Here is a 24,453-nt window from a genome sequence, read left to right as displayed (position 1 = left end):
ATAAGATACTTTATATACAGTTAAGACATAGTATTCAATAAATAATAGTGATTATCTTTATGGCACCTGCACCTCAACACTCTAACCTATTAACACTATGTGGAGGAACTGCTGAGAACCATGGATAGACTCCCTTCATAATTTTTAAGACTATCACCTTTGGTCTTGACATGCCATGAATTGCATAAACTGTTGCATAAGCAAGGGCTGACCCTAACTGGATCAGGGCTATGATTCTGAGTCTGCATTTCCTATATCTCAATTTCATCATCTGTGAAATGGAAATAGGACATTCTTATGGAATTTTTGTGATAAGTAGACATGGTCCAAAAAGAGCCAAACACAGAAGCTGGTAATTTGTTGTATGCATTGAATAAACTCTAGAAATAAATATCTATTGTTGCTACTGTTGCTGTTGTTGTTTTTATCTTTCTACCAGGAATTATCTCATGTCTGCAATATATTCAGTGCTAGTTTATTGAATGAATGAACAAATGAATGGAGTATGCTAAAGCAATAAATAGCATTTTCCATTTATTGGCTGATAATAGACTATGAATAAATATCACTAACATGATCACTTGATAATTAAATAGCTCGTACAGAGCTTTGTACATTCCAGGCAGTAACTGGTATGAGGAGAATATGACTTTAACTGCAACAGTTTAGAGCCCTGTGTTCTGACTCTCATGATTCTTGTTTTTTAAATTTATTTTTTAATTAATTTATTTTATTTTTGGCTGTATTGTGTCTTTGTTGCGGTGCGCGCGGTTCTCACTGCCGTGGCTTCTCTTGTTGCGGAGCTCTGGTTCTAGGCATGCACGCGGGCTCAGTAGTTGTGGCGCAAGGGCTTAGGTGCTCCACGGCACATGGGATCTTCCCGGACCAGGGCTTGAACCCGTGTCCCTTGCATTGGCAGGCGGATTCTTAACCACTGCACTACCAGGGAAGCCCCCTCATGATTCTTATAATTATCCAAATATTATCTTGGTTTTCTGCCAAATTTATGTACAAAACATAATTGACTGCCCATTAATATTGACAGTGTGCATCTTCTGTTTACTCTTCGATTTTTAATACTAACCGTATTTCTTTCAATAAGTGAACTCTGTTTTAGTCAGAGCCATTATAAAAACAGTCTGCTGTTTCATAATGGAAAACCAGATTTAGCTAATCATTTGACAAAATTTCATCAACTGTTTTTGTATTTATTAGCACCTCTGATCAATGCAGAAAAGTGTAAAATAATTGGGGTCATAAAAAGTGCCTGGGATGACAAACAATGTAAATGTAATGCTTAGCTGAGGCTGGTGGAATTTGTTCAATCATCCTACGGATACTGTTATAGTGTTTGGGCTAGTTACTCTTTGAGTGTCCTGACCAGATCCATTCCCCTCCCTTCTCTGCTCTGCCCCAGGAAGAGGCTTAATCTTCCTGGTTTCCTTGATGGTTATCTTCCCTTTAGGTTTGATCAGTGAAAGGATGTTAAGTAGAAGGAAAGAAAGGTTGATACCCTGCTTCAGTACTTCACCTCTGGTAGATGTTGCAATCCTTCCAGGGACATGGCTGCCTGGGCATGGAAACCTTCCATGGCTGTCCTCTCACTTAGTCCCAAAAACTCCATTTCTTCTGCTGTCCATTTAGCCACATGGGTGAGAATGCCTTTCCTCCATTGCCCATTCCTAGGTGCCTCACCATCCCTAATTTCATGCCATAAACTCTGCACACACTCTAAAATAGTCCCTTCATTAAATTATCCTCATTTAAATTTTCTGGGGTAAATTCTGTTTTCTACCAGACCCTGACTTGTACAAAAGTTAAAAGAGAAAGCTCTATTGCCAGGTATTTACCAGGTATTTAACTATAAGAAAGTTATTAAACTTCTCCTAACTTCAGTTTACTTTTCTACAAAATGGGAATAACAATAGTATCTACTCATTTACTCTATAGGGTTATGAAATTTGTATGTAATGATGAGAGAGAATCTCATGACTTTTCCTGAAATTTTGTGTTAATATGCTTTTGTATGTGGGTAAATGAGGGAGGAGATTCATATTTTCCAACCATACAGGAAGCCAGCCTGAAAATGTAATGAAGGAAGGCAAAGCTGAAAGAATTGCAGAGAAACTCCACTAGAGGCTCATCTAATAGCAGGACTGTTTTGTATTTCCCTTTATCGTTACCAGTTTGGATCTGGGTCTCAGTATTTACAATCAGAAAACACCCAAGGTTATAAAAGAAATAAACTGTTTTCTCATGTTTACTTATTAGATGGTGATAGCATAAATGTATTTTTTGATAAATATTTACTCTTGGTAAATCAGCCCATTCCCCAGGCTTATTGAATGGTCTTCTTTGATAGCTATTTCTAAATCCTGCAGAAAAAAAATTTTAAATTGAAGGTTTAACTAAATGCAGGAAATATTTCTAATACATCTAGTAAGTACAGAAATGCTCAGCCTGATTACACACATAATAGTTTTAAAATTGGTTTAGTATTTAGTAACTAAAAATATTGGTTTTTTAGACCAATAAGAGAAAGTCAGTTTTGTGCCTTATCAGCTTAATACTGAATATAGATAAAGTAAGTTATAATGCACAAATGTCAAAGGACAGAGGTAGAATACATACCTAAGAACTTGAAAAGGTGTGCTGTTTTTATCAAGAAAGCGATGTTTACTCTCTTCAGAAAATTGAGGTTAGGGAAGATTTACAATTACGCTTTTATACAATAGTAATTTAAAATGTACTTGTGAATTTATTTTTTTTTCAAAATAATGACATTAGCAAAAATTTTACATAGCCTGTATTGAATTTACACACTCAAATGAGGCTTAATCAGTAATAATGGGGATGAATACATTATTGCTAGACTATGTTAAAGGCGCTAACCCCCCCTATGAGTTACAGAAGATTGATACCATTTTTATTGATTTCTTCTGGAAATTAAAAGCTCTACTAAATTGTTTACTCCAAATTTTACATTTAGTGAAATAAGAATATCTGCAATAGCTCAGTTAACATCAATAATAAACTTCAAAACAGGATTCTGAAAATGGCAGGCAAAATATTTTTTTTTTATTGTAGGCATTATTTAAACTGCATATTTGGCTTTACGCATAATAAGTCATGTGGGGAAAACATCCACATTGCAGTTAGGTTTCCAGTATCTAGCTTTCTTTTTTTTTTTTTTTTTTTTTTTTGAGTAGTGACGTTAACGGGATTTTGCCAGGTTATAAAAACGAGGGTTTTCTTCGGAACTACTTGTAGTTTCCGAGCTGAATGGCAGAGCGCACATAGACACATCGGAAGGTGGATGGCTGGATCTCCCAGTACTGGACTGGGTTGCTGAAAAGGCTCACCCCGGAATAAGAAGCCTTTTTGGTGTTGTATCCAGGTGGGCAGAAGTCGTTAGGGCCGATTGCAGAGATGTTGTTGTTATGAAGGTAGACAACCTACAACCCAAAATAATGGCACATGGTTATTTTCCTCTAAATATATTGAGACCATACACGTATATACTTTATTCTTTTTTAGTACACTCATCCTTCACTTTAAATACCTTAATACTTCTCAAACCAAACTTTTGATTTCTCTCTCTCTTTTTTTTTTTTTTTTTTTTTGCGGTACGCGGGCCTCTCACCATTGTGGCCTCTCCCGTTGCGGAGCACAGGCTCCAGACATGCAGGCTCAGCGGCCATGGCTCATGGGCCCAGCCACTCTGCGGCATGTGGGATCTTCCCGGACTGGGGCACGAACCCGTGTTCCCTGCATCGGCAGGTGACAACCACTGCGCCACCAGGGAAGCCCTCTCTCTCTCTTTAATCTTGCTTTTCCCTCCCTTATTCTTCCTCATCTCAGTATATGACATTTCAGTCTTTCCAGATGACTCAGGCTAAAAACATTGACATTATCTTTGACTCTCCCTGTCTCTTATACTCTCTGCCCAACCATCAACAAATCCCGCTAGTGCAACCTTCAAAATGCACATATAATCTAGTTCTGCCCCATATCTACTCCTACAGCCTTATCCAAAGCCACCATTATTTCCTTCTGGATTATTGAAGTTGCCCTTATTGTTCTTCCTGCTTCCTCTTTTGCCTTCTGGAAATCTGTTCTTTCTTTCTTTCTCTTTTTCTCCCTTCCTTCCTTCCCTCCTGCCTGCCTCCCTCCCTTCCTTCCTTCCTTTCACCAATTATTTTAAAATGTAAGCAAGTTATATCATCTTTGCCTCAATACCCTGGCAGCTTCCCATCTTATGCAGAGTAAAATCCAAAGTTCTCACAGTGGCTGACAAATCCTACATGATCTGGCATCCTTCTACTCTGAGCTCATCTCTCCTCACTGTTCAATCCAACCACCCTAACCTACTTGTTTCTCTTCTCTAGAGGATGGTCCCTCCTCAGGTTGACACACACTGTTTCCTCCTTCTGGCATAAACTTCTCCAAGATGTCTCCAAGTCTTACTGACTCATGTAATTCATTTATCCTTACCAAAGAAGTCTTTCTTGACTATCCCATTCTGCCATTTTCTGTTCCAATTATATTTATTTATTTTTATTCAGTGTAATGATCACTATATAACACATATTTGCTTTTTGTCTGTTTTCCTCCTCTAGAATAAAAGCTCTATGAGGTAGGAAACCTGTTCAGTTTTGTTCGTGACTGTATCTCCAGTGTCTACTAGAACAGAGTAGGTGTTCAACAAATATATGTTGAATGAATAAATGAATGAATTCATGGTTATTTCATAAATTGTGTCTACATGGAATGTTATGTTTTCAGGGCAAAGATAAAATGGTAGACCTTTTAATGAATTATATAAAATAAGGAAGTAATATATAGTGAAGTAAGAGAGGGTATAGAGTATTAGAATCAAAATTAAAAATCACAAACTCTAAGAAAAGCTTGAATGTCACTGCATTTGGAATATATAGACCAAGAAATTTTTAACAAAAATGTATTCTATGTTACAAACTCAGCTCAATGAATATAATGTTATAGTTCATCAGAAATTTTTTCTGAAATATATTTTATGGTTATGTTTAAGATAATGGTAATTTGTTCATAGATTTTCTTAGGGAAATTAATATCAGACTTAAAAAGAATTATAGAAATGAGTTTTTACTCCCATTATTTATATGTGAATTCTGAAGAATAAGAAGTGAATTGATCATAAAACCAAGGCTAAAATATAATGCTAAGGCAATAATTTCTAAAGCAAGCTATAAAACCTATGAGGTACTCCCTTAAAATAATTGATTTGACGGCTTCCCTGGTGGTGCAGTGGTTGAGAGTCCGCCTGCCGATGCAGGGGACACGGGTTCGTGCCCCGGTCCGGGAAGATCCCACATGCTGCGGAGCAGCTGGGCCCGTGAGCCATGGCCACTGAGCCTGTGCGTCCGGAGCCTGTGCTCTGCAACAGGAGAGGCCACAACAGTGAAAGGCTCACGTACCGCAAAAAAAAATAATAATAATAATTGACTTGAAATATTGTTCCACCTACCAGAACACTTGCACTCATATGCTGGTGAAAAGGGTCTTGATTAAGAAAGGGTTTAGAAGGAGAACAATAGATGTATTACAAAAATAGAAACAAGGAATATTAAAATCAAAACAGTATCTTTGAGGTTCGTGTGTGTGTGTGTGTGATTCTCAAACTTTGAAAATTTCTTCTTGTCATTGACCATTCTCCATTTCTCAGAAGTGATTAACAAGAAAGGAGAGAGGTGTTTGGTGAGAGTTTATGGCTAATAGTGAAAACGAGAGAAGGAAATATCAAGACATAAAGAAAGTATTAGTCTGTGTAAAAAGGAAAGTAAATTTCCAACCTGTTCTATGAGGTCAATATTTTCTTAAAGCCAAACAAAAATCATCACAAAAAAGAAAACTACAATTAAATATCTCCTATATAGACAAAAAAATTAACAAAATATTAGGAAACTGTCTGTATCTCACAACATTATAAAAGGACTATTCACCATGGCCAAGACCAAGCATGATTTATCTCAAGGGTGTAAAAACTTATTTAACTGGAAATCAATTAATTTAATATAGCATATTAAAGGAATAAAGGACAAAATCACATGATAATCTCAATAGAAAAGAGAAAGCATTTGAAAAAACGCTTTCATGATAAAAAATTTCAGTAAACTAGAAATCAAAGGGAATGTTTTTAACTTGATAAAGAGCATCTACAAAAGACCTATAGCTAGCATCATGCTGAATGGCAAAAGGTTGGTTGCCCTTTAAAACTAGGGACCAGGCAAAGATATCTAATTTTATCACTTCTATTCAACCTTGTACTGGAGATTCTAGCCAATGCAATGAAGTAAGGAAAAGAAATTAAAGGAATTCAGATAAAAAAGAATACTTAAAATTCTCTTTATTTACAAATTACATGATCCTGAATGTAGAATATCCAAAAGAATTCACAAAAAATTACTGCAACTAAAAACAATTTCAGCACAGCACTAGGGTAGAAGAAAGATACACAGAAATCAACTGAATTTCTATAAACTAACAACAAAAAATTCAAAAATAAAATTATGGTAAACAATTCATTCACAACAGCATCAAAAATAATACAAAATTTAGGAACAAACAATAAAAAATTGTAAAACTTGCACACTAAAAATGCCAAAATACTGCCGTGAGAAAATAAAGACAAAATAGAGAGATATCCCATGCTTGTGCATTGGAAGACTCAATGTTATTACAAGGAAAATTCTCCCCTAATTGATCTACAGATTCAACACAACTCCTATCAAAGCCCTAGCAATCTATCTGAGAAGAAATGAACAAGCTGGTTCTAAAATCTAAATGGAATGCAAAGAAACAAGAATAGCCAAAATTTTGAAAAATAAGAACAACGTTAGAGGGCCTTCATTTCTAATTTCTAAACATAATCAAGACCTACAGTTATCAAAAGGTGTAGTACTAGCAAACAAAATGTGGTATATCCATACAATGAAATGCGATTCATCAATAAAAATGAATGAATTACTGACACACGCTATGATATGGGTGACCTAAAATTACTATGATAAGTGAAAGAAGCCAGCCACAAAAGCCATACATTGTATGATTACATTTATATGAAATGTCTAGAAAAGGCAAATCCATAGAGACAGAAAGTAGATTAATGGTTCCCTGTGGCTGGGGATGAGATTAAGAACAAGTAGAAATATATAAAAGGGATATTTTGGAGGTAATCAAAATGTTCTAAAACTGGATTGTGGTGATGGTTGAATAATTACATGATTTTGCTAAAAATAATTGGACTATATAGATATAGAAAAGAAAGTAGAGTAGGTGAAACCCCTGGGACCCTCTAGAAGTGCAGGTAAAATGGGTACATGGATGCCAATTAGAGATGGAAAACCAAGAGTGAGGTCCTTCTGAATGTGGGGCTCTGTGTGAATGCCCATGAGATTTGCTGATATTCAACAAAGATTTCAAAATGGCATGTTTTAGAATTTTTTCTCTGTGATCCACAGTAAGACACACACTATATATTGAGCTTTAGTATATATGGATCTATGCATATGAAACAAAAATTTTATAAAATACTTGCAATTACAGTGACATTTTCTATTCTATTCAACTTATTCCATCCCATCCCATGGGATGTTCCAAATGAAACTATTAAACTGATTTTATGAACTCAGTAATATGTCCAGACTAAAATTTGAAAAACAGTAATCAAGAAGATGAAAATTATTATTGTGAAATCTAAAAACAAAACCCAAACCAACCAAACAAGAAAGCCCACCACCAACAAAAACCTTAATAATGACAACATTAGTTATTTTTATTAGGTCTTCCAAGCATCTTGGTTTTACTTGTGGCTCCAAGCTATGCATACTCACCACTCTACCACCACCACCAAAGACCCACTGAAAATGAACCAGCATGAAATAAAACGTCTTTAATTTCATCTTCATATGTAGAATTCTTACACTTTACTGAAAGCTAGCAAATGTAAATTTTGATCTGTAAACTTACTTTGGAGTTTTTGGCACAACTCAATAAAATAAAAGAGATCAGAAGTTTATTGACACTGTTGACAGCAGAGTAAAGGAAAAACCCATTTTGAATCCCAAACAAAGAAGTTGAGATACTAGATTACCAAAAGTTCAACTTTATATAATGGTTTTATCTGTAAAAGAGTGTCAGTTTAAGACACAGTTTCGGAATCACCATAATTTCACTAAGTACCTACTGAAATTTCTGAAAGAAACAATTTAAATACAATCTTTAAAAAAACTGAAAAATTAGAAGAAATATACAAATATGTAAAATCTGTCGATGACCACATTATTGATCTTTTAAAAATATATAATTTAAATAATGAGTTTGTTTAATTTCCTCAAGGTAACAATGGAAATCTTATATTGTTATATATGAAATTACTATGATTATTTAAGGTAATAAGCACGCTTTACATTTATAGATTTATGGACTGTAAAGCTATATTACCGTAGTAGGCCACTGAACCATATCTTCTTATCTTTAAGAATACACTATAACTTGATAATTTATATAAAGTTAATTCAGTCAGTCACACTACTATCAATAGATAAACACTGTCTTTTGACCTATATGACATCTGCTGAAGCTAAAGGTTATAATTACTATTTTATTCCATATCTACGCACTACAGATGATATCATCTTTTCCAACAAGTATGTATTTGTTACACTGATCTGTGACTTGAAACTACCCTGCTTTATAAAAAAAAAATATTACATTCTGGAAGCAAGCATTATAGTACGTTCAAGGCAGTAGTCCTAATTTTAAAAAAGTAATACTAATTTAAACCTATAGATTTCACAAAACCAGAATGAATATGTAGAAACATTAAAAATATCTCTGCAAAAGAATTTCTAAGCAGAGCTTCCTGCCTCCTAGCATCCCAGTAGGGAGGATTTTCTCCCTAGATATTCCTCACAATAGTTAGTGGCATTGCATTACCTGGATGTACTTATGATCCGCCAGCCCACCAGGCACTTTGATAAGCTTGTTGTTGTTCAAATGAAGTTCCCTCAAGTGAGGAGTGTTGGCCAGAGAGTCATTGTCGACAGCAGAGATGCTGTTGAAACCCAGTCCCAACCTGCAACAGAAAACAGAAACGAATGGATACACTACACGTGGATGCCTTCTTACAGGCATTGTGTGATTAATCAAGTCAATAGGAAAAGAATTTTGTTTTGCTTTTGTACTTACTGTTACCTCTGCCTAATGTGATTTTTCCAAACTTTCTGAGTTGGATAGAGCCCATTGGTTCTTAAGGTTTCAGCTCAGAGTTACCCTCTTTAAAACTCCTCTGACAGTACCAGACTGGATACGGTGTACCCCTAGTGAATGCTCATGTAGCATCCTGTTATTACCCTCTTGTAAAACTCTAAGGATTGTGTACTTGTGCATCTTGCCTTGAGAAAAGTGACTGTCTTGTGGTATATCCAGTACTAACACAGAGCTTGATATGATCGATGAATAGCTGCTGAATTGACTGCATAATGAATACAGTGAATTCATTTGAGAGAAAAATGAAAGGAACGTTATCATTTCTGGCACTTTCTAAACCAAGCAATTGTATATTTATTACGCAAATTTATTTGTTGTAAATAAAAAGTGAAAGGTTCTAATGAGTCAATAAACCTACCTGCCACAAAGGTTAACAGAATTAGCATTTTACATTTGTTTGAGTTTATCAGTGACCATCTGTTAACTGTCAGAATATGCCTGGTGCCAACATTCTTGGCCTCTAGAGCCCTGATCTCTGACCCTGATCTTGGCCCCTCTGACATTTCTTATACAATGCCACTCAAGGTTTTGGGTTGTATTTTTTTTAAATTAGATGTTTAACAAGTGAGAGTCTGCAGCTGTGATGTCCCCTCACAGTAAATGGGATTCAAAAGTCAGGAGAAGTTGACTTGAAGACAAAACTTGTGTACCAAACATTCTAGGAATAAATCTCCGTCAGAACTGGGTTCTGTCAATCCAAAAGGGCAGAGAGAGATGAGGCAACAAGGCTGTGGAAGAGAACCAGAAAGTTCCAAGGAAGAGAAAGGGGAAGAAACTATTGGATTCCTTCAAATTTAGTGGAAAAGACTTGGGTCCTTTTTGTAGGATGATTCCTGCTTGCTTTCAGCTAGTTGAGATCTTTGAGCCCTTTTGGGATTTAGATGTTGGTTTAGGTAACCAAAGTCTTCCAATTTTAATCATGACTTGGTATTTGAAATAACTGAGATTAAAGTGTACTGATTTTAGGCTATTAATAGCACAGTTGGTTTGTCTTACCTATTGATTATCAACCTGGCATCTTGACTCATAATCTTTTGTTTTTTCCCAGTCTTAAACTTCCATCTCTTGTTTCTGGTCTTTCCTTTTCTATTTCAGAATCATGTCTCTATTTCTTATAGCACTCTAAATCCCACATCCAATTTGGGCTAACACATTTCTTAGAATATAATAATCTTAATTATCTATTGAAGTAAACTACATTTTCAATGATTAATTTATATTCACTCATCAAATGTTTTGAGAACCTATTTTGTTAAAGACTTTTATCTTAGGCTTGTGAGGGCAGAGGAGACATGGCTCAAAAACCACCATGATTCTTTCTATCGAAGAATATTCCACCTATTAGGGGAGATGATGATATATATGCTTAATAAGAAAAGGGAAGTTTGCCTGATTAAAACACTTTATTTTTTTGCAGAGGGACATACAGTATTTTCTCTTCACTTGTTCTTAGTAACTAATCAGAATATTTGCACTGCAACAATATTCTGAGATCAGTGGCTGCTTTTTTCTCCTTTCCTCAGTTTTGATTTTCATCACCAAAATACCCTTCATGTTCCAAAATCAGTGAGAAGCAAAAAACATAAGGATTTGATGGTTTAATAGATGGATTTTTCTGGACTTGATTTCAAAGAGAAATGTATTTAGTCAATTCAAGAGTTGGGAAAGTTTGTTGGCCAATGAGGTATTTTCCTCTGATTTAATGAATGGAATTCAAAATCCATTTAAACAGAAATCTTCATTTCTATTGACCTTTTCAAAGTTTATTAGCTCTTTATACTTCTACGCTTCTATTTGATACAAAGCATATGATTGTATATTAAAGAGAGGAAACTCAAAATCTCCATACCACTTTCAGTACAAAAAAACTTACTTTTCTAAAATGGCACAAATATTACGACTGATTTACCATATTTTGAATTTTATACTATGGTCAATCCCAACTTCTACTCTTCCTCTTCCTCCTCCTAATAATAATAATAATCCAATAATAATAGCTGTCCAAAAGACAGCTCTACACAATGCAGACTAAACAATGCAATTGTTCTACACAATAAACAATGCAACTTATCTTCCTACAGTTTTCTCCAGCTAGAGAGACCTAATCAACATAGAAAGGTAGGTAATGCATAACAGTATTTTGAAAAATATCTTCTTCATTAGAGAGTGTAATTAAAATAGCTTTAGATAAAGGATTTCTTATCATTTGAGACACCAGGGTTATATATTGCAGCTACAGTCACATGCATATGACACCTTCAGGCCTCACGCTCCACTGGGTCACTGGGGGATACCCACAGAAATGGGAAAAACTGCATTATATATCCATCTGCTCTTAGGTATTCCTCAGAGACAAATGATATGCTTTATATTTATTTATCCACTATGAAATGTATATGCAAAAAAAGGAGTGAGCCAATTTGGTACAACCCTGTGCTTCTCGGTAAGGACATTCAGCAATACGTGTGGATGAAGAGCAGAGTGTTCCTTGAAGACAGCTGAAAGGGTCTGCCAGCACTCGTTTTTTATTGCTTCACCACATTGCAAATACAGAAAGACTGAAGTTAGGTTAGAAAGCAGGATGGGCACTAGTGATCATCTATAAGGAAAGAAAAAGTTAAGAAGGCTCAGAAAAAAAGTTTTTTTAGAGTACATTAAATGTCCAGAGACATTTTAAACTCTTTAGAGAACAGGAATTAGAGAATCTCATGATAACTATTCTGTACTGTAGTGTGAGATGCCCAATATTCCCATGTCCGGTAGCTTTCATTTTAATACATTTTCAAATTCTGAATACTATGTTATAATTTACTTAGCCTTCTGTTTCATACAGTCAAGTTAGAACAGATTGAATGAATATACTGATTTAATCAAATATCTTGTACATATATCTAAATTAATCTAAAAACAATATGGTATTCATAAAAAATAAGGGTGATTTTGGCGGGGTTATGATAAGAACACTATTTCATTAGTTTTTTTTAATATTAATAATTGGGCAAGCTGAAGTTTGAGGTTTGTAGAAACAACAATAAAAAATGTGGTTTAGGCAAAAGAATCAATCATCACGTTTCTAATTCTGAGCATATAGGCACAATATACCTAGCCATTTTACTGATAGAATGTTATGAAAGAATATTATTACTTAGCCAAATTATTCAGTCCTTTCAGGCTAGCTGCATCAACTTTGGTGATTTTGTTGCCATCAAGATGTAATTCAGTAAGGGAAGGAGGAAGACCTGCAATATGGAAATATAAGAAGTTAAATTAGCAGATAAATGTAATTAGAGAATGTACGAAGACTTAATGAGAACATGTGCCATCAATTTTCCAAAAGACATACAGTTTCAAAGGATTTTCTTTGCATCTGATTCATCAGTTTTGCTTTTCATCTTTTTCCTTCATCCCTTTTATACAATACTATATCTTTTGGGAAGTAGTACAAGCCCTTTCTGCTTTTCTCCTAGATTTATTATGACAAAAACATGGACTGGGTTTATCATGTAGTAGATTTTTGTCTTAGCTACTGCCAGGATACAGTTGTAGAACTGAAGAAAAACCCTGAATCTCATTAGTTTCTTACAGCTTTGTTAATGGGCTAGCACTGCCATTGACAAAGGATAATAACTGTAAACTGAGGAGATGGGCATTTGCACTACAATAAAGCGATTATGTATAAGTTCAACCTATAAACAAACTTAACCAGGTATTTTATTAATGAGCATAATTAATAACTAACACTTATATACTGTGCTGCCTTTAGTTTTAATCAAGTTTTCCATGAAAACATCAAATGCCTCTGTAATACAGTGTGTAGCAAGAGCTAACACTGACTTGTTTCTTTAAAATCAAAACTGTTTCTTTATACAAGACGAGTACAGAGACCTATAATCAAGTGATCTGCCATATGTGGGGCACCTGGGGAAAATATTTTAAATCCAAAGTATCCACTAAACCTCTGGATAGTACTTCGTGAATGGCTACGACTTCTAAAAATTTAGTAATGTAAATTTAAAAGTTTAAATCTTTTATTTTCATTTCATCCTGCCATCTGTGGCTCTATTAGGTTTTTATACAGCTTTTTAAATGGCATATTGTTCCATTTACAAGAACAGCAATAACTACAAAGAAAATAGCAAATGGGTCACATGTAGAACTAACATCTGCTTAGCAGATATCGGGTTGGCCAAAAAGTTCGTTCGGGTTCTTCCATAAGATGTTTCAGGAAAATCCGAAAGAACTTTTTGGCCAACCCAATAGTATTGGTTGGTTGTCCATAAAGAATAAAACTGGAAAATCACAGGTTATGTTTGGTCTGAAATTTTCATTGCAACCCACTGAATTCTGTCAAGATCGTCTATTTAATGTAAAAGTTTATTCCCTATTTGATTTGAAAATGACTATTAGTTTCTCAATAGTAGTATGATTTGTGTGGGAGATACTAAGGAAAGGAACTTCTACTTACTAAATGTCTGTTATGTGCTGAACACTGAGATTAGCATTTTCGTAACTTAGCTCATGTAATTTTTTTCAATGTATAAATTATTTTTCATTAACCTCGTTTCATTGATGAGGAAACAGAGATTCACAATTACCCATTTTGTAGGCTATCTAGCTACTAAGTGGGGAAAGTAATATGCTCCCAGATGGCCAAAGAGAGTTAAAATAACATGTTCTTAAATGGAGGAAATGGAATAACAATGGCATTATTCTTATGAGTAAATGTCAGGAAATCAGTCACTCTCGGAATAAGGGATTTCAACCACTTGAGTCTCCTTAGAATAAATAAACGTGGATTTTTAAAATACTTCTGTAAAGAAAGCAAGTGAATATATAACAAAGCAATGAGTGTATGTCCTTTTTTCCCTATCACTATGAAAAGACATTAAAAAAAATGTAGTGTCTCTGGAACACCAATTATCATCTCATCCATCATTCTTACCTTGTTTCTAAGTGTCTTCCCTTGTGGGACATCAGTTTCCAAAAAAAAAGTTATGGGAAGTTTGACTGTGGAAGGAAATTTTGCAATGGGATGGAGAGAGGCAAATTTATAAAGAATATCATTAGCCTTTGCCACTATAGCATTTAGCCAAATTACTTTTTTTTTCTTTTCCTTTTCCATGTTTAAGATAAAATATATTGAGAGCTTACTTTGGGCCAAGTACTCTATATATATTACAAGTCTTATTTATTGACACATCTATTAATCCTCACAAATATCCTAGAAGATAGGAGTCACTAATACCTTCATTTTATAGGTAACAAAACTGAGGTTTTAGAGATGTGGAATAACTAGCCTGAAGTCACAAAACAGCTAAATGATTGAGTCAAGCCTCTCACCCAGGTTGGTCTAACTCCAGAGTGTGAATTTATAATCTCTCTACTCCTCCATGGTCTTTTCATGTCCCTCAGTGATGGGACATAATATATGGAAATTAAGACTCCTGGAAAGTGGTGGCATCCAGGCATAAGGGTCCCAGCCTAGGAAAGGTAGACTCATACATGACACAGGCATAAATATTCACAGGAAGAAGGACTTAAGATGGCAGCAGAGTGAAATGGTCAAACACATGAGCTCTGATGTCAGCCCAGCACAACCCAGCTGTGCCACTTCCTAGCTCTAAGGCCTTGGTCACAATTTACTATCTCTTTAAGACTTATTTTCCTCATTTATAAGACAGGTGTGATAATATTACTATAAAGGATTGTTTTGAGATTCATATAACAGAAGCTATGAAAAGCATTGGGCACAAGTGCTTAATAAAACTTACTATGATTTTAATATTATTAAGAGTTTAGTAAATAAAAGCAAGCTAGAGAAGATGAGAAAAGAGCACCTAGCATAGGGATAGACACATATAAGAAATCAAGGAAAACTGATCACTAAGTGATGAAATGTGTTACTGAGGTATATTTAGGAGATGTAATTAGAAGGACAGTAAAATCAAAGATTGTACTTAATGCAAGTCATCTGGCAGCATCAAGTAGTGAAAAATACCTGGACTTTAACTTCTAGCTACTTTACTTCACCTCCTACAGCTCTAAGGCTTTAGGCAAGATAATATAGAAAATTATATGTATATGTATATATATATAATAAAATATACTATTGTGAATATAAATTAAAAATATATTTACAAATATAAAATCCTTGTACTTGGGATTAAAAAATTACTTGTTACATGTAACAAGTCAGAGACTCAATATGAAAGTACTTTGTGAACTATAAATCAATCTCCATCTATCTATCTATCTATCTATCATCTGCACCAGTACTTGCTATTAATGGGCATCAAAAACATACTTTGTAGCAAAAAGACTGTGGAGAGGGCAAGGGGTAGTAAGGAAGCATTCTATGGACTCCGTACTCTCTAGACTTGAAGTTTCTGTGGAAGCACAGTAAAGGGAAGTTGTTTTCTGTGGGCAAGTACCTATATTTTCTACCCAATTCAAGAACAAGACATCCAAGTTGAGGAAGGGCCAGACTAAGGGGAAAATTTGAGAATACAGAGGCAGTTTTGTGAGACTGAAAAACCTGGGACCAGAAAAATGTAAAACTTAGAGAAACTTATTTTTGGTGATTTGATGCCTTTTCTGTCACAAGGATTGGCTTATGCGCCTCTCCTGGCTAAGCCTTAGCATGATGAGCTTACCCCTGTGACTGTATGATGATTGCTGTTTATTTGCCTGTCTTTGTTCTATGCAATAAGATCCTTGAAGGCAGGTCTACATCCTATTCACTGCCCTGTCTCCAGTGTTTGTACTTTGCCTAGGCAAAAGGAGTGTTTAAAACACTTTTAATGAATAATAGAAGGTAATATTAATCCACTACTTATCTACAGGCCAGATATTTCTCTATTTATTTAGTTTTAAAACAACCCAATGAAGTGGATGTTAATATTATTACCACTTTACAGATTTAAAAAATGTGCCATACATGTTGAATAACTGGTCCAAGATCGTAGAGCCAATTAGTTACAGTCTGAACTCATGCAAATGACACCCAAAATCCACACTCTTTACAGCACACACCACCACTCTTAAATAAGAATGTGACCACTGTGAGTCCTGTTATTCAGATAGTAATGACTAGAATGTCCTAAGATGGAAAGGATTTCACTAAGGGATTAGAGACTCAAAGTAAAAATTGGCTCAATATCAGAGGTACTTCCACATATCATTTTTTTTTAACAAAGTACCACTAAAGCACTCTATTTTTTAAATAACTGTACTTTTTCCCTGTGATATCACAATTCCATAATATAAAATCATTGTGTGTTAACCTACATTTTATGTTAGATTTAAGAGACTTTATAGGTGAAAGAGTAGGCAGCTCTACTGTGAGCCTAGAGAGCCCAGTGGTCAGCTAGGTTCAGTAGAAACACTTCGAGGGATAGAGAATGGCCGCTTGAGTCACCATTCAAATTTCCAAAACCATTTTTCAGTGCCAAAGCCTTTGGATTTAGATATTCAAATTGCTTTGGAGAATTTTCGTCACCTTGAGGGATGGTGGTTATGTTGGTGTCAGCAATGCGGATGTAGGAGAGCTTCTTCATTCCCTGGAAGGCTCCATTTTCAATGCCTGAGCTCTTCAGAGGGTTGGTGCCAAGTTCTACAAATGCAATAAGTGCAAAGCCTTTAGAGGACAATTTGAGGATATTGCAAGTCAGAGTACTGTCTGTTCAACAAGAAGAAATTTGGGTTAATAACAACTTGCCTGAAAAACAAAAGAGAAATTAAAGGACATGCTTCTCAAAGGAATGGCAAATAGGGTAAAAATTTCCCTTATTAAAACAATCAGAAAACGAACAACAACAAAAAACCCCAAAGATGTATGAGAAAGCAATAGTAGCAAAAATGATAACAACAAAATTATTTAAGGTCCATACACAGGTCTGCCTAGAAATCAATAAAAGTAAGTGTTTACAAATCACACTTATTACGGGGCAATTACTTTACTAAGATATATTAAAATGTTGTTAAAATAATTTGAATCTAGGATTTTTTAAGCCAATTATAAAATTACAAATATTTTACCACACATAGAGAAAAGCTTTAGAACACATTTTTTTAAAGCAAATGATTTATAGATGTTCAGACTAGAACAAATTCCCACAACAGAAAGGTATCCTCCAAATATCTCTAATAAGCACTACTTAATTCCATCCTGTACCTTGGGCATGCGGCAGCTAGTGTAGCATCTGCCCTAGAGCTTTCTTCCACATTCTCAGATCCTCAAGGACAAGAATAAAAACGTCTTAAGGCACAGATTCAAAATCCCATTTCTCCTGGCCCGGCTACTGTTATTTTTATAGTATTAAGACATGTAAGTTCTAGCTAATTTACCTTCCTGTAGCTAAAGCTTACTTGTAATCTCTTAAGGTGAACCTTGAATCCTGCCTGGTCTTAGAGTTATAAGAATATCTGTACCTACGACAATCAACTGGTTCAATCCATTGAGCACAGACTTTCGCACTTTGGTGATCTCGTTCTCATGGACACGCAGCTCCTGAAGAGTTTTGGGCATTTTCTCTGGCAATTCCTTCAGTTGATTCTTGGACAGATAAAGTCGTTCCAATTTCACCAAAGGTGCAAATGCCCCAGGGCTGATTTTGCTAATTTTGTTGTTGATAAGAATCAACGTCTGTAGGCAGTGAACAAAAGCAACATCTTAATTCCAAAACCTTCCACACATAAATATGTATGTAAAGCAAGTGTGTGGTTTATTCATTCCATTCATGGGACTAGCAGAGAAATCTGCAAAATTGGAAGAAATCAGAAAAAAATTAAACTGATCTGCTTCCTTTACTTGAAAACATATGTGGACCTGAACATCAGGAGTAAAGGGGAGAGAAATTTGATAAAATACAGATTATAGATAGATAGAGATACTTAATTTTTAAACAATAAATACTCCAAAATATTGAAATTACTAGAGTGACCTGTAAAGAATCGTGTGCCACAGGCATCCATTCTCCAGTCAGCTTTTCAACCTAAAAGTCCATCTTCATTGGTTGTTGTCATGGATTCCACTACAAAGGGGTGGCGCTAATTTATAACATCACAAACAATGCAAGAGAGTAACATTTTCTTGCAGCCTCACAGAGTTAGATATAATCGTCTTCTAAAAGTTTGCCAAATTAGCACATTATGTTGCAGCTCATTGCTTTACTTTGCATTTCCTTGTCACTTGAGAGGTTAAACAAATTTCCTTTTTTATTTTGCTACCGTTTATTGTTTGGAGGAGAAGGATTGCTTGCTCACAAAACTTCACATTTTTCTTAAGTTTTTTTTTTTTTTTTTTTTTTTTTGCAGTACGCAGGCCTCTCACCATTGTGGCCTCTCCCGTTGCGGAGCACAGACTCCGGATGCACAGGCCCAGCGGCCATGGCTCACGGGCCCAGCCGCTCCGCGGCATGTGGGACCCTCCCAGACCAGGGCACGAACCCGCGTCCCCTGCATCGGCAGGCGGACTCCCAACCACTGCGCCACCAGGGAAGCCCATTTTCTTAAGTTTTAATGTATTTTAATAACTGGTTTACAGAATAAAGGTATAGATAATAGGATATGCAGAGACAATATATTTTTCTTCTGTTTTTGCCCTTTTTACATATAAGGGCTTTATGTAGTCAAATATGTTATTTTTGGGGTAATTTAAAAATGTTTCTGAGTTCCATTCATATAGGAAGTTACTTGTATCCATTATTGTTATACTATAGATATTGCTACACCTACTTTTGGACTACCTCATTCTCTTCCAATGATCTATATGTATACAGAACAACACTGATATTATTTTAAGTCAATTTATCAACTAATCCTAAGGAATTTAGGATAATTTTATCAAGGTTTAAGAAACTTGTATTTTCAATTGTAGTACATTTTTAGGAGCATATGAAAATGGAGAGAGGCAAAATAGGAACTAGAGTAATAGAACAGTGAGAACTTTCTGTCTCAGAAATGCAGGACTACTTTCTGAAGGTAACAGCTGGTTTAATGACCCATGTACATCCTCATATAGTTCACATTATTTGACTAATTAAAACTTATTACAAGTAACATAATCTTTTAACTAATCCTAACAGGTACATTGGTTGATTAAAACAAAATCCTAGGAAATTTCAAAGACTATTACAGAAAGTTCAAAAACCCATGAGGGTTAAAGTCATAGGAAATTGATATTAACAAGCAAAATGTCCAGAAAATCAGTAAAAGCCAGAGCTAGAGGAGAGAAGAGAGAACTTGCATCATTAAAAGGCAGCCAAAATGGTGGATGTTTAATTATAAAGGCAAAGAAATCCTTTCTACTTTAATCCTTGGTAAATTTTTATTTCTCTCCCTTCTCATTCAAGGGTGGCTTTCCTGGCTGAAATTATGATGTTTACTTGCATAATAACAGGGATAGAAATGGTCATGAATGAAAGAGTAAGAGAAAAATAGCTGTTTAACACCCTCTAAATGGTTAGAAACTCTAATGAACTCTGTCTTCCTCCAGTGTATACTTTAAAGCAGAAAGAAAGAGATTGCCAAGATGATAAGTTGCCTAAAAACATACTTAGCAGGAGACGGGGAAAAGAAAGAACACATTGTTACAAACACCAGATTTAGTGAGAATGTCACAGAAACTAGGTATCTCTTATTTAAGGTATGAGGAGTTTAAAAAAATTATTGAGATTATACTTAAACATACAGGAAGTTGGGTATAAGAGAACTTTCCTTCCTTAAAAAAGTAGCTTTAGGCTAAAGTTATGCCAAAAAATGAAGCTTTTTCATATTTTAGTTTATTGAAACTAATATATTCATTTTTTATTATCACCTCTTTTAACTTATTCCAATGATAGTTTAAATACTCACTGACAAACTTTGTTGGTACCTCCAGCATTTCACTCCCAGTGAAATCATAACATGAAAGCAGAGAGAAGGTGAGTAGGGGCCCATGTCCAGTAGCCTATCAGTGGAGAAGGATCTCATTGGTCCAGGGCTCGAGATCTCCAGCACAAGCCTTACCTTCCACTACTTTGGAGCCTGTATCTTTCACTTTAGCCATCTTCTCTTTTTGTCTGCTGCTCATTTTCTTCTGCCTTTCCTTTCCTCTTGCACAGAAAACTCTCTTCCCTTCCTTTCAAAATTCTGCTAATCCTCTATGTCGCCTTTGTTCCATATTCTCCAATAACATTAACTGGGTAACCTGATATGAGAGCATGTCTTTTTCTTCTCTTACTTAGTGCCTGAAATATTCACTACTTATATCGTAATGTGCTTATATTGTTGGATACTTCAGTAATTTGATGATGCCATTTTATTACTTGCTATTATTTTTGTTAATTGTTCCATGGGCAATCTTAAAATCTCAAGGAAAAATTCTTTGCTTCCTTTTAAAAATCTGGTAAATTGGGCTTCCCTGGTGGCACAGTGGTTGACAGTCCGCCTGCTGATGCAGGGGACATGGGTTCGTGGCCCGGTCCGGGAGGATCCCACATGCCGCGGAGCGGCTGGGCCAGTGAGCTATGGCTGCTGAGCCTGCGCATCCGGAGACTGTGCTCCGCAACGGGAAAAAATCTGGTAAATTTTCTCCTAATGGATAAATGTTTATTGCTTTTCTCATCTTGGCTGTCAGAAAGTTGATAACTAAATCTTGCCTTGATCATGCCATCTCTTTTCTACTGGAATCCTGACTGGTAGACTGGATGTGTTACATTACAATAGAGTAGAAGTAAGTGAAAAAGCAGAATAAAAACACAGATACAGATAAGGATGCAGCATGCATAATCTTAAATACAAAGCAAAATATATAGCTATATAGACATTTATTTTTTTTCTCTTGGTGCCAGTCTTTGAGCCTTTACAAAGCCATTTGCATGTCCTAGAAAATGAATGAAAGAAAACAAAAAAAACAATGAAATAAAATAATACTAAGATCAGTCCATTTTGTGTTTTGTTCCACTATTGAAGTACATTCTGATTGGGAAGATAAAGATTTTTATTGATAAAATGTGTGAGAAGATTAAGATATAACATATCTTTTAGAAAGCCAATACTAAAGTTATATGAGGTATATGTAAGAAAATTGGATGTTTTTTTAGGGGTTAATGAATATAGTGCTTTGCTCCTTTATCACCCCCTAAAAAGAGAATTTAATAAACACTTACGTGCTTATTTATTACCGTATGGTAATCTTGGCCTTACCTAAGTTTTGTTTTCAAAAATACTTTGAGTAAGATCTTGTTATAACTCAAATAAATAATAATTCTTACGTGAAGGTTCTTCAGGTTCTTAAAGTCTCCATCTTTGATTTCAGTTATTTTGTTGTTTTGCAGGTCCAGCAGTGCAGTGTCAGGGGGAAGATCTTTTGGCACTTTTTCCAGACCTAGCATGAGAGTAAAAGCAATGTGCACTCAGTGAAAAGGGACACATGACTACAGAATCACAAAGGATGGTTTACAGAGAAATCAATGTTTCAATGATAGTTTTACTGCTACCATATTTTTCTTCTTCTAGGAATTATATCAACTGTAGTTTAAAATATCTGTTCTATCTTTTCCAACGAAGTCAAATGATTTTTTAAAAAATCATAAACAGGTACATTATTTACCCCATGTAATTACTCTTCTGCATAATAGGAAAATTAATATTTTGTAAAGTATGGTTCAGATGTCTCAGTACACAGTGTGTTTTACCTCATTGTTCTTGTTTTAGAAAATCATTCCTTTGATAAGTGTTAAGTGGGAGTGATTTGTAAACCTGTATTTTTCTACATAGATATCCTTTCAGTAGAGAAGAGCTTTAGCCAAATCATCAAAGATCCTTTTGATAAACCTAACGCTGTCACAGATCTACATATAAAATTAAAATTATGTGAATATGCAACCACGCTGATGTGTCAAAAACTTGAAAGTTTATCCAAACTTTTAGGAGAATGGTTCTTTCAGTTTTAATTGGAACATTAAAACAATATCAATTTTATGACCAATAGATATGTAGCTAATCAGAATAAAATGAACAAAATTTGTTAATATAACTTCTCTAAAATTTATTATATGAGGGCTTCCCTGGTGGCGCAGTGGTTGAGAGTTCGCCTGCCGATGCAGGGGACACGAGTTCGTGACCCGGTCTGGGAAGATGCCACATGACGCGGAGCGGCTGGGCCCGTGAGCCATGGCCGCTGAGCCTCTGCGTCTGGAGCCTGTGCTCCGCAGCGGGAGAGGCCACAACAGTGAGACGCCCGCGTACCGCAAAAAAAAAAAAAAAAAAAAAAAAAAAATTATTATATGAAGCTTTACTTTTGGACTTTAAATTTAGATATAAATAACTGAGTTATTGTTTTTAGTTTATAAATGTAAACACATTGAAAAACCAAATGCTCTATGGCATTAAAAAAAGACAGTTCAATAGTCATTCAACTAGATGTATAAGGATCAACTGCTTTTATTCAAAAGGTATGGAATTTAAAATAAATTATCGGGCTTCCCTGGTGGCGCAGTGGTTGAGAGTCTGCCTGCCGATGCAGGGGAGGCGGGTTCGTGCCCCGGTCCAGGAAGATTCCACATGCCGCAGAGCGGCTGGGCCAGTGAGCCATGGCCTCTGAGCCTGCGCATCCAAAGCCTGTGCTCCGCAACGGGAGAGGCCACAACAGTGAGAAGCCCGCGTATTGCAAAAAAAATAAAAAATTAAAAAATAAAAAGTAAATAAAATAAATTATCATTATGAATGTTAACGAAGAAAATATTAAATTATATAGCCTTTTTCCTTTCTTTCTTCCATTGGCTTTGTTCCATATTGATGTAAGCAAAAATTTGATATTTTATTAACTCAAATTCCTATGGTCATTTTCATATTTTAAGATTGCATAACGTAAATCAAAAATGCTTTTCAACCTCTCCATCATATCTTAGACTTAAAGTGCTGAAGATCATTCTTTCATTCATTCAATAACATCTTATTGAATACCTTTTAGACACCATTAATTTATTAGGCTCTGGGGATATAGCAGGAACAAAACAGAAATTGCCCACATCCTCATGGAAAAAAGGGTTCAGTCTACAGTTTTCAATTAAAAGGAAAATTGAAACAGGGTATATAATAACTGCTATGTTGGGAAGATATCTTTTCAATTTTCAATCTTATGTAAGCATACAGGTAAATTATCATGCTAACCATATTCCTATTTTCATATTGCCATGAAAATTACACAAAATGTATCTGAAATACCAACTTTTGATTTCTTTCCCCCCCAAATTTTTTTGTTCACATTATCACTGTTCTGTTGATAATGGCAAAAAGTCTAGTTCCCAATTCAGTGATCAGCTATGGTTATAAACTTGAATATCAAAGTGCAGGTAATTCTGTACATGCATAAATATATTCCAAGAACTCACTACAGAAATAGTTCACAGAGAAATAACAAAAATGAAGTGTTTTCAGCGATGAACAGCAAACCACCAGAACAGCTACCTTGTAGGAGGATATTTAACTGCGCTATATACTCATGATCACTGCCATTTTCAGAAATGTCAGTTTGCTAATTTCATGCAATTAAGAGTGGTAGACTTCTGCCAAATCTTTGGTAATTAGTGTTCTTCAACGCAGAAAAGGCACATTTCCTTTCATTTGGAGAAAAGTTACTGCCTACATTTCATCATTACTTCGTGGGCTTCTTTGTCAAAGTCTTAATTCCCACTTATGCTTAGTTTTATACATTGTTGAACTTATATTATAGTGGCCCCTTAACAATTGTTCAGTGCCAAAGTGAAGATACATTTCAGATGTGAAGAGAAAATGATATATCTGGATGGCTGACAATTTTGATTATGTCATCCTAGAATTTTATAGTAATAGGAACTGCTTGGGGTGAATTATTTACATCTTTTCCCTGAAGATTTAGCATAAAAAAAACCAGGCTTGTGGTTCCTGCAGCTTAGTTCTTAGAGAGTTGTTATAATGATAAAAAAAAATCATAACCCTACAATCTTCTCTGAATTACTAGAAAATTCATATTCATTTGAGGGACATCACATATCAGCACTTTACTATTAAAACTTTATTTAGCTTTAAATTTATAAGAAAATTGAAAATATGTTATCTCATTTACCTCACAGCAATCCAATGAGACAGGTAAGGCAGTATGATAATATCATTTTTTCAGAT

At 35.2% G+C, this 24,453-nt stretch overlaps 1 protein-coding gene across 2 annotated transcripts in view; it reads right to left on the bottom strand.

Annotated features, from left to right (window-relative positions):
• Positions 1 to 2,735: 2,735 nt before the first annotated feature.
• Positions 2,736 to 24,453, bottom strand: part of DCN (decorin) — a 35,208-nt gene continuing 13,490 nt past the window's right edge. For both annotated transcript variants that reach the window (XM_032647039.1, XM_032647040.1), the window contains exons 3-8: positions 21,564 to 21,676; positions 17,740 to 17,953; positions 16,808 to 16,921; positions 12,455 to 12,548; positions 8,977 to 9,115; positions 2,736 to 3,455 (exon numbers count right to left, since the gene is read on the bottom strand). In XM_032647039.1, coding sequence (XP_032502930.1) covers positions 3,261 to 3,455; positions 8,977 to 9,115; positions 12,455 to 12,548; positions 16,808 to 16,921; positions 17,740 to 17,953; positions 21,564 to 21,676 — 869 coding nt within the window. In that variant the 3' untranslated portion in view covers positions 2,736 to 3,260. The remainder of the gene's footprint in view (positions 3,456 to 8,976; positions 9,116 to 12,454; positions 12,549 to 16,807; positions 16,922 to 17,739; positions 17,954 to 21,563; positions 21,677 to 24,453) is intronic.

This window comes from Phocoena sinus, chromosome 10 (genome assembly GCF_008692025.1).
Source record: "Phocoena sinus isolate mPhoSin1 chromosome 10, mPhoSin1.pri, whole genome shotgun sequence".
Classification (NCBI taxonomy): domain Eukaryota; kingdom Metazoa; phylum Chordata; class Mammalia; order Artiodactyla; family Phocoenidae; genus Phocoena; species Phocoena sinus.
This window is presented reverse-complemented; position numbering and strand designations above follow the sequence as displayed.